Genomic DNA, 12174 nt, shown 5'->3' on the forward strand with positions numbered 1-12174 from the left:
AAAGTAGCCACATTCTACAGATTCCACGCATTCACAGATAAACATTTTCTCCTTTGGTGATTGTAATTTTTTTCGGAAAATAGTTGTGCTTGATTACCATTCACTAACATTTACAGGCTTGGCTTTAAATCAATTTTCAAATTTTTTGATCAGACACTGTCCGATCAAAACTTGTTTTGGTCGGACAGTGTCTGATCAAATCTTTAAAATATAATTTTTACAGTTTTGTGATCGAAATCTTGGTCATGCTATTCAGTTTATTTAACTTTAATCTAGTGAAGTTGTAGTTTCTTCCCTTATAATTTAGAATATTTCATCACAGATTTTTGTTTTTTAAATAAGATAGTTTCAATTTATTATTGTGTTTTTTTAGATAGGTTTAAGTTTTCATGCTGTAACTGACAACGCTTATTTTTTTTTTTCTTTACAGTTTTTGACAATGGCTGTTTTAACAATTTCTTAAATGCAATAAATAAAATCGTAAATAAAAAAACTTTTAATCATTGATTTTTTTTAAAGCTTTGATTTTACACTTTTAGGCTGTAAATAAAATCAAAAATTAATTATAATGATTGTTTAAAATAAACGCATAATGTGTAAATTAAATGTTATATTAAATTTTTTTTAGTAGGTATGTGATTTTTATGAAAAATTTAAACGTTTAAAACTATTTTTCCATGTCTTTCTAAAGATCTTTTAAAAGATTAAGTTTTAAAAGATAATAATGATGTTAATCTAAATAATGATTAAGTTAAATTTTGTTTTGTTTTTATTTTTACAAAAATTGAAAAAAAAAAGTTTTTTAAAAGTTTTTTTTTATAATTAATTAAAGTATGAAATGATCAAAAATTACAGTTTCAAAAAACTACGTTATTTAAAAAAAAAAAAAATTTTGTGCAACATTTAAAAATGTTTATACAGCTTAAAAATATTATATTTTTTTCTTTTCAATAATTTAAAAAAAATTTGTTCATTTATGAAACAATCAATAGAAGTAATTTGTGAAAGCGTTTTGTGTAACTTTTTAATTGAACATTTTAAATGATAAGTTTAAAAGTAATCTTTTTCAAATGCAATTAAAAACGTAACAAAAAGTAACTTTCACTTCGAGTTTTTTTAGTTTTATTTTAAAGCCAATTTTTTTTTTTTTTGTAAGGAATTGTTTTGCTTATTCTTTAGTTTTTTTCCTTTAGTTTTAGTTTAGCTTAACGTTTCTTTTTTCAGCGCATTTCTGAAACGTTTAAATCATTAAAATATCTTAACAGTCGTGGTCAAGTTGTAAACAAAACAATCATTTGCCTGGTCAGCTTTAGCATTCGATTGCATGCCATTCCCGTCCAAGCTTTATTTTGTAGAATTTAATTCCAGTCGGTCAAAATGTCCGATTACTTTTTAGATTGATCAGACAATCTGAGGTTTTAGCTAGACATTGTCCAATGTCCGACCATTAAATTGAGCCCTGTGTATGTGTGTGTTTTTATATATATATATATATATATATATATATATATAAATATATATATATATATATATATATATATATATATATATATATATATATATATATATATATATATGTATATATATATATATATATTAAGCCACTACCAAAATATTCTTTTTTTCTCAGATCATATTGGCTCACTTTGGGATTTGTTGTACATATTAATCTAAGACTATCTTGAAAATTTCAGACTGATTAAAGTAGGGGTGATTTTGGGAAATGGTTTTAAAGTTTTTAAGTATTTTTTTTTGTTTTCAATGAATTATTTATTTTTATGGCATTCTCAATTATTAAAGTAAGGGTGATTTTGAGAAATGGTTTTAAAGTTTTTAAGTATTTTTTTTTTTGTTTTCAATGAATTATTTATTTTTATGGCATTCTCAATATTTATATATTTTAGTACAAACTTTGATACAAATACTTTTTTCATTAGAACATTTGAGTTTTATTGAACAAATATTTACTACATAATCTTAAACACCGTAGGAACAGGGGGCGGAGGGGCGATAGCCTCCTTTTAAATTTTGATTCTGGCTGCCTTAGCCCCCATTTATTTCCGGAATTACCGTGTTCAACATGTTTCTCTGCGCAAGGGCATTTCGGAGTTAAGGGTTGAGAGAGACTTTCCATTTTTAAAAATAGTTCTTGACAGTAGTTAAGTAAAGGATGCCCTCGAACTTAGGTATGTGAACCAAATTTAAATTGAAAAAACAAACATTTTTTCATGAAAAAGATATAAAGTAATCAGTTTTAGATGAATTGCATTTATTTTCTGCTCTGCTTTGGTATTTAGTTAGGATAAAGTTGTGTCTCTTCACTTGACCATAAACTCTTTGATGCCTCTGATACAAGCTTCATGTACCCTTCTACTGATTGTGAATTGTTGGTAAATCTGTAATAATAGGTTTTTTAAAAGTTTCCAAAAGATTTTCTAATTTAAATGATGAAATTAAATAGAAGTGGGAGAATCCACCTCAATTAAAGAAACATCAACTAAACCACTCCTTGTATCAGCGTTTAAGTTAATAGGCATAATTAATTTTGCTTTGATTTTTTTTTGACTTCTGGATTTACTTCTCTTGAATGCCTTATGTGCGCAAAACTTGCTTAATAGCTTGAGCTCTTATACTTTTTTCATCATTTTGCAACGAAAAATATTAAAAGTTTTCTTGAAGACAGCAATAAGAGTTTCCTTGAAGATTTTGAAAAACAATTTGTTGTATATTGTCTGCCTAATTTTTAACAAGCTTTATTGTATTATGAAGAAGTCTAGGAGCATCTTTATAAAGATCATACCTTTTATGGGCAAACCACATGGGGCAATATACTTGGCTTACATACTTTGTAATTTTAAATGCGGTAGTGGTATAGTGGTAGAACGCTTGTTTCATAAGCGAGAGGTTCCGATTTTGATTCCCACCAGATCCCTGGTAGTACCCAACTCAACTTGTTTCTCCATGCAGTGGCCTTGTTTTTAGAGGTTCGTGTTTCGGCTTTATAAGAATAAGAGATATTCTTATAAAGAAGTCCAGGAGCATCTTTATGAAGACCAGACTTTTTCCGGGCAAAGCACATGGGACAATATAATTGGATTATATACTTTGTAATTGTGCACAACTCATCTGTAGGATTCTTCACTCTTACATAAACCATCAATATTCTTAAAGCTAGAGTTAACCACCTGGCATGGTAAACAGGTGCTAGATTTCATTGAATATTTTGGGGATATAAAACCTTTAGATATTCCAATACAGTATTCATAAAGTTTATGCTGACCTGTATCAAGATCAGATAAAATTGATTTTGTTCCAATTCAATCTCTGAATGAATTAAAACAAAATTAACTATTGGTAAATCATTCAATAACCTGCAGAAGTTTTTGACCAATAGGGCCCTTATATTTCTTTGGATTGTTACTTTTACCATCTACTTCAGCTATGACATGATGAAGCGGCAACTCATTTTGGTGAAGCATATCATATTAAATGGATATGTCAGTTTAAAAGCCTTTCTAATGTCACAACTAAGTCATTATCTGCACCAGTATTAGCAGATTTATTATCATGAACAATGGCTTTTAAACTACTAATGCTATTGTATTTTTTAAATGTTTTTAGTGTCTCAGTTGCCATTGTAATTCTTCCATTTTTTGTTTCAATATGAGTTAAATATTTCTTAGAAAAAGTAATACATGTGCAAATGTAATTTTGTCTTTTACTCTCTACTCTTATAACTTTCAAATAAAAAACTTCTGTACTGCGTTTTCCACTAATCATGGTTGAAACACACTTTTTAGTGTCAAGTATCTTTTTTTCAGTAATAATTTGTTATCTGTCATTCTGAGTTATAATGTGATAGTCTATCAAGGTTGCTATCGTATAGTCTATCAACAGTTGCTATGGCAGATGATGCAGTTTCACTAACTTTTAACATGATATCAGCTTTGGCAATGTTAATTAAATCTGTGTAATTTTTATCACAAAGTGGTTATGCAAAAACTCATGATTCTGATTTTTATAATCATGATTGTTATTTATTTCCACATCATAAGTTTTACTGATACAATCATTATCTGAATGGAGTGTTGTTTCAGGTAGATGATAGAATCAAAAACCTATTCCGGCGTTTAAAGTTTTGTGTAAATTGATAGCCGGAATATAACGAAATAAGGGTTTGCTTATATTTTTAAACACTTTTTAACACAAACTTTTTTTTCAACTTATTGCCTGCCCAAACCGAAACCCTTAGTCAATGTATGTACACACCCTGCTTAACTTTCTAATTCTTTAAGTACTCTCGTTCGAGAACTGGAATGTTCTCGTTCAAGAACTGGTTGTTAAATGTTAAATTAAAAAAATTCATTTTATCGCTTATAGAAAGTATTTATAAAAATAATTTAAAATATATTAAAATATATATATATAATAAATAAATGTAACCTGTTGGCTTTTTTCACGGAGACATACATAGTGCTTGTTAGAGCAACCCTTGTATAGAACATTTCTAAAAGGATTTCTAATATGTAAAGTAAAATATAATGCCATATATTGAGAAGAAATAAAAAACTATACAGCTGTAAAGTTTGTTGGCAGTTTAGTCACAAACTTGTTTAAACAAACATGTTGTTTAACATTGTGGCTTTTTGAAAATGTATTATTAACTCTAAACCTGTCATCACAATTTAAAAGAGGAAGTTCACATCTGCATGCTTATAAATCAAATAACTTTGAAAGGTTATTTTCCAATCAACAAACACTTTAGATTGTTCAGCTGCAATTACTTTTTGAAATGTACTTTGTACTTTATTTCATAGAGGTTTCTCCTTCATTAGTAGAAGATTTGGATTCACGTTCTTCCACACTTTTAAAATTTCTTCACTCACTTTTAAAACTATGGTAGGAGAATCAATTTTTTCAGTTTTAATTATTTATGTTTTGACCTTATAGGCATATTGAATAATCTGTTTATTTGTTGGTAGGTCACTAACAGGTAGTTCATTTGGTTGCCCAACTCTTTCACTTTGATGTCTAGTTATAATATTATGTGTTTTTTTCTTGTTGGTCGCCCAGATCCACGTTTTGCATTCAATTTTAGTACTTAAGTTCAGTCTGAAAAAGATTTTTTATAAACTTATTATATAAGATAATATCATGTGAAAGTGCCATAACATACAATACATGGCTAATATAAATACTTTATCCATATTAGATTTTATATAATATTTTATATCTTAAAATATTGTAAAAAGTAACATTTTTTGAACAGTAAAATGGAAACGAATTTAAAAATGGCGAACTTGTTATTATACCAATTTATGACGCGAAAATTTTAAGCGACGTTCTGTTTTATTTTGCAATACTTAAATGAAACCAGTTTCATTTGTTTTGTTTTTCCCAAAAAAATGAAGTTTTTTAATTTTTTAAATTGAAAATAATTTTATTGAATATAAATAGATTATTTCCCAAAGTGAGGCGAGTGTTGACTTTAACTTGGTAGTGGTTAAATATATATATATATATATATATATACATACATACATACATACATACATACAGACATACATACATACATACATACATACATACATACATATATATATATATATATATATATATATATTTATATATCATTTATATATATATATATATATATTTATAAATATATATATATATTTATAAATATATATATATTTATATATATATACACACACACACATATATATATATATATACACACACATATATATATATACACACACATATATATACACAAACACACACACATATATACAGATATATATATATATATATATATATATATATATATATATATATATATATATATATATATATATATATATATATATATATATATATATATATATATATATAAGCATATATATATATATAAGCATATATGTATATACATGTATATATATATATGTATATACATGTATATATATATATATATATATATATATATATATATATACATGTATATATTTATTGATAAATGTTGTATATTGCTGGAAATACAACTCTTGTCTGTTTAAGAGTGATCAATATCTTTTTGAAAAAAATAGATCAAATAATATTAAAATATTTTAAATGAGAAAATACAACTTTATAATGGAACTTGAAGTTTCATGCCATTCGGCAATCATCAGCCATATTATACAAATATAAAATAAAAACCGTTACAAAAAATACAAATTTAGCGTTGCAACGGCATCTGACGTCAAGTGTACGTGATCAGATATTTGCTTATCGCCAGAATCAAAGTTAGAAAGTAAAAATTTTTTCCTATGCCTACAAGCAGAAACCAATTCACTTTTTTTATTAAGTAGTAAACCACTATCAAAATTCATAATAAAATATTTTTCACTAATGCAAAGGTTACACTTTTTTGTAGATAGATTATAAGATTGGCATCTTTTAATTATACTCCACTTAATTATAGGCATGTTACCTGCGTCTTTGTGTTTCCAGATTTCTTTGGAAAGTTCTGTATCATTTCTATACCTGATTGCATTAATTGATTTAAGGTGGTTTGCAAATCTGAGCTTAAATGCGTTTTCACTGATACCGATGTAAGATTTTTCCGTAAGACTGGGATTAGGTGATGATAAAGTGGCTTTATATACAACATTTTTTGATAGACATTTGTTATTTAACGGGCTTGCTGTTTTCTTAATGCAGTTGCAATTTATATCATTAGTGGTGAGTTTGTTGCGCAAAATTTGTTGGTTGTGTGAATTAATAATAGATCGAATATTTGGCATGCAGCTGTAACTAACTTTTATTGTGTTTCTGTTGAAAATTTTGTGGAGTTTATGATGTAATGGAAAATGTAAGTCAATTAAGTTTAAGAAAAGGTTTCCAATTTTTGTTACCACATTTTTACTGAAAAGAGGATTAAACCATATTATATTTCTTTTTCGTTTATTAGTATTAGAAGGATTTAGATTTGAATGATATTGGAGATTGGTGGGAAATCCAGACTTTTCTAATGCGTCTTTATAAATAGGAGCAGACTTTTGGAAAATTTTTTCGCTTGAAGAATTGGAAGATAATCTATGTTCAATTGAGGTTGGTAATTGTTTTAAAATGCTTGGTGGATGGTTGGAACTAACATGGATATAATTTAGTGTACTATCAGGTTTATGGTAAGGTTGAAAAGTGCAGTTATTAAGATCAAATGTAACATCAAGGTAGTTAACAACTTTCATATTAGATTGAATGGAAATACAGAGGTTGTATTGTTTAAATATTTGAGTAAAATGCTTCTTAATTTTTTCCATTTTTGGACCGCTTGCGTTTTTAAACACGGCTAGGCCATCGTCTCTATATAATCCAAAATCAGATTTTTTATAAAATTGCAAAATCCGCAAGAGAAGAAAAATACCAACTAACTCACACACTTCCGCTCCATCAAATGCACCCATGGTAACATCAAACAAACCACTCGATTTCTTAATCCAAACTTGATCATTGGTAAATAATAAAGACTTACTCGCGTGGAAAATTAAAGATTTATGATCAGCATCAATGGAAACGTATTGTTCTGCAAAGTTTATAGAGTCGGTAAGTAGCTTTTCATTTATAGAAGGGTAAAAGTCAACAATGTCGAAAATAAGGAATTTATAAAAATGTTTGTCATTGATGTTTTTGAACCAATTTATTACATTTTGTGTACTATTCCGCTGATTTAGTTGCAAAATATTTCTTAGGTTGGTGATAATATCTGATAAAATATGCTTACTTATTCTATTAACTTCATTTTTAGCTGGGTTAATTAGACGAACAGTAGGATTATTTAAAAAATTAGGTTTATGGTCTTTTAATGTAATGAAACAATTTGAAGAACTGTTTATATTGATTTTTTTAAAAACGTCATGATTCTTTAGAATAGTTTTTCCTTCTTTATTAATGTGATCTTTTATAATAGGGTTGGTTTTTTTATAGTTAGATGTAGTAGCGTTCATTAACAACTTATTGTATTTGTCTTTTGATAATTTATACAAATTTGATGTTTTATCTGCGTGAGCGTAAGTATACGTTGATTTTCGAATAGAAGAAATGTCTTTTTTCAATTAATTTGAAAAATGTTCTTAATTAATTTGAATAAATCGCATTCAAACGCACGCATATCTTTAATTTGTTGTGGACAATGTGGTGTGTTAATACCATAAGAATTAAATTTGGTATAATTATTACTATTACTATTAATATCATTCATACCGTTAGACTGGTGATTTATGAAGAAAAACGCCTACCATCGCATCCTTTTAATCAATATCTCAGTTTTTTTAAGCAATCGCAATTTGTATTCTTTATTTGATGGTATAGGTATATTTTTTATTGAATAATTGAAGTTATCTTTCTCCATTTTTAACGACTTGAGAAGAGTGCTCAACAGGAGGAGCAATAAATTTATTTTACTATTAATTTACACATTATATTGTATTATTAATTCACACAACCAAACCACCTTAATTCATTTAATGCAATCAGGTATAGAAATGATACAGAACTTTCCAAAGAAATCTGGAAACACAAAGACGCAGGTAACATGCCTATAATTAAGTGGAGTATAATTAAAAGATGCCAATCTTATAATCTATCTACAAAAAAGTGTAACCTTTGCATTAGTGAAAAATATTTTATTATGAATTTTGATAGTGGTTTACTACTTAATAAAAAAAGTGAATTGGTTTCTGCTTGTAGGCATAGGAAAAAATTTTTACTTTCTAACTTTGATTCTGGCGATAAGCAAATATCTGATCACGTACACTTGACGTCAGATGCCGTTGCAACGCTAAGTTTGTATTTTTTATAACGGTTTTTATTTTATATTTGTATAATATGGCTGATGATTGCCGAATGGCATGAAACTTCAAGTTCCATTATAAAGTTGTATTTTCTCATTTAAAATATTTTAATATTATTTGATCTATTTTTTTCAAAAAGATATTGATCACTCTTAAACAGACAAGAGTTGTATTTCCAGCAATATACAACATTTATCAATAAATATATACATGTATATATATATATATATATATATATATATATATATATATATATATATATATATATATATATATATATATATATATATATATATATATATGTATATATATATATATATATATATATATATATATATATATATATATATATATATATATATATATATGTATATATATATGTATATATATATGTATATATATATATATATATATATATATATATATATATATATATATATATATATATATGTATATGTATATATATATATATTTATATATACACACACAAATTACAAATGTATTTTATATAGTAGACTGCTCAATTTTCTTAAAAAAATATAATAAATTAGTAGAAAATCAATTATCTAATTTTTTAGTTCACACTGTGTTTCATCAGTAAAACATTTTTGATAAGTCTTTTATGAAAAAACGCAGTGTAAAATGTAAATGTTTGATAAGTGATTTTTTTCCAATTTACATTAATTTAAAATAACTCTCTTTATATATATTTTTATACATTTTTACAGCGTATGGCAGAAACAGTATGTACACCTGGTATGGTTCAGTTTTCTCAAGAAAGAATTCAAAACGTTTTAACTGAACAATTATTTGGGTAAGTATGGTTTGACTAATCATAAGTCGAATTTTACTCAAAAGTGCTTAGGTAAAAAAGGTTACTGGAAGAATCGTAATGTAGGTCTTTTCATTTTTTTTTTTTTTTTTTTTTTTTGCTTTAGCATTACTCAAAAAATTCATCGCTCTGTTTCAACATCTGTTAATAAAGATGGTGACCCAGTGTTTCCTTTACTTGCGGGATCTTATCTACCTTTGAAAAGTCCAGCACTTGAGTTTGTGAAAGCAGTTTGTCAAGTTAGTATTTAATTTTTTGCTTAAATGCGTGGTCACACCCTTTCACTCTATTTATTTACTTTTAATTTAATTTTATTACTGTTTATACAAAATATAAGCAGTTGGTGTGTGTTCCAGAAGTGATACGAAAGTTTAATGCGTATGGTGATGATAGTATTTAACAACAAGTTGCAAAGTTTTTTAATTTTATTTTTAATGATTTTTTAAAGTGAAAAATATTTATAAATTTTTCATTAAAATTTTATATTCTAATAATAAACTTTTTTTTTTAAATTATTATTAATCAGTCATCAAATAATAATAGTTGATGATTTTTTTAAATTAAAAAAATAAATAATAATCTTGGTATACTTATATCTGCATAATAAATATCAATTTTAATAGCATAAATGCAGCTGTATTTTTTAATAAGCATAAATGCAGCTGTATTTTTTAATAAGCATAAATGCAGCTGTAAAATTAAATCCCAAGTCACTCATTATGTTATATAGTAAAAATTAATTGGTTACCAAACTTCTTGTGTGTTTTGTTAACGAAGACCTTTTTAGGTTTTACGTCTTGATGTAAATATTCAAAGTCAAGTTGATAAATTAAAAAGGGATTTATTAAAGTTGATTGGTGTTGGGAGTTTTGCTGATGAAGCAAATTTTCAAGATCCATGTATGTCCCTGGTAGTGCCTGAGGTGAGTCTAATACCTGATGTATCTTATAATATCTGATTACCCTTGTAATATCTTATTTCTTGCAATACTTGACCTAAGTTCTGATTTTGACTAAACAGAAGTCCTTTAAAGTGTTTTATAATCCTTTGTGGGTTTAGGTAATCTGTGAATACTGCAATAGCTGTCGAGATTTAGATTTATGTCGCGATGCTTGTATAACTCCTGCCAGAGGAAATCAACCGTTAGATTTTTTTTTATTTGCTAATTTTCTTAAAAGATCAATAGGCTAAATGAATTTGCACTCACGTTGCACTGCCACATGTGTTTTGTATTTTAGAGCGAGTATTCGATGCTCTAACCCTGAGTGTGGTGTTAATTACTCATTAGAAGTCATCGAACAGCATCTTATTTCAATGTTAATGCGTCGCTCTATGACGTATACCTTACAAGATCTGAAGTGTACTAAATGCAAAATGGTATATCTTAGTTTCAATGTATTTTTCTTTATTGCTATTTAAATCAATATAGACAATTAACGACCAAATCTCGTAAATTCGTTAATAAAATAAAACGTTTCGAATTATCAATACGTTTTCCACGTATGCTAGTAAAACCAAAAAAGGTAAGTAACCAACAACAAGTTTTACATGTACGGCATGTTTAACAACAACAATAAAAATTAGTTTACATTTTTTTTTTAATTTATTAAGTAAAATTTTTTCAAGCTTTTTTATTTTATTTAAAAGATTAAAGACAAAAATATGTCCAAGTATTGCGACTGTGCTGGTACCTATAGTAATAATATTCCACGCGATCAATTTATGCAAAAATTAAAGATTTATGAAAATATATCAAAGTAAGCAAAGTTTTTTTTATCAAATTTTTTTAGTTGATTATTATTACTTTTTAAATTTTGTTTTAATATTTAGGCATTACCACTTGGAAAACTTATCTGAAATGATCGAGTTCATCAATAAATATAATTGAATATCAAATATACTGAATCTTAAACCATAGAAAAATGAAATTTCAAAACTTTCTTTATAATTTGAGATTACATATTATTTGGAGATGTTAAATGAAATAAATTCGAACGGTGTAATGAACATTTGTTATCCCTTAATCGTTATTACATGAACGTTTTATCTTTAATCGCATTTTGACACATAGATTACCAGAATGATCACAAGATTTCTTAGCAGCATCTTTAATTATTGAACCTCGTTAGTCTTTATTTAAATTATTATTATATTACAAATAACATCAGACTTTGTTTATAAATCTTGATTTGTCTTGTGTATTTATTAATACCAAATTAAAGACACAAAAAATGTATATTATGTTTTTTTTAAATATATATATAACACTCAAAATTACTATAGTTAATAGAAAAATCTTTTTCTCCAAAATCAAAGAATGTGTGTGTGCTTATTTTTATATATATTTATGTATGTGTGTATGTATATATGTATGTAATTTGGTTGATTAAATACCATTACGCACATTTACATAGGCGATTCTGCGAATAAAATGAGGAGGGGGGGTGAACCCTCACAAAGTACCGACTGATTCCTGAAGAAAAAAATTTACCCGACTAAATAGTTTCA

At 26.3% G+C, this 12174-nt stretch overlaps 1 protein-coding gene across 1 annotated transcript in view; it reads left to right on the plus strand.

The window, feature by feature from the left end:
• LOC100207477 (DNA polymerase epsilon catalytic subunit A) overlaps nucleotides 1-11940 on the plus strand; it is a 79284-nt gene extending 67344 nt beyond the window's left edge. The window contains exons 57-63 of the mRNA XM_065787417.1: nucleotides 9563-9648; nucleotides 9773-9905; nucleotides 10454-10588; nucleotides 10726-10808; nucleotides 10905-11043; nucleotides 11314-11423; nucleotides 11497-11940. Of these exons, the coding sequence (XP_065643489.1) occupies nucleotides 9563-9648; nucleotides 9773-9905; nucleotides 10454-10588; nucleotides 10726-10808; nucleotides 10905-11043; nucleotides 11314-11423; nucleotides 11497-11554 (744 nt within the window). The 3' untranslated portion in view covers nucleotides 11555-11940. The remainder of the gene's footprint in view (nucleotides 1-9562; nucleotides 9649-9772; nucleotides 9906-10453; nucleotides 10589-10725; nucleotides 10809-10904; nucleotides 11044-11313; nucleotides 11424-11496) is intronic.
• Nucleotides 11941-12174: the final 234 nt, after the last annotated feature.

Source organism: Hydra vulgaris, chromosome 01, assembly GCF_038396675.1.
Source record: "Hydra vulgaris chromosome 01, alternate assembly HydraT2T_AEP".
Classification (NCBI taxonomy): domain Eukaryota; kingdom Metazoa; phylum Cnidaria; class Hydrozoa; order Anthoathecata; family Hydridae; genus Hydra; species Hydra vulgaris.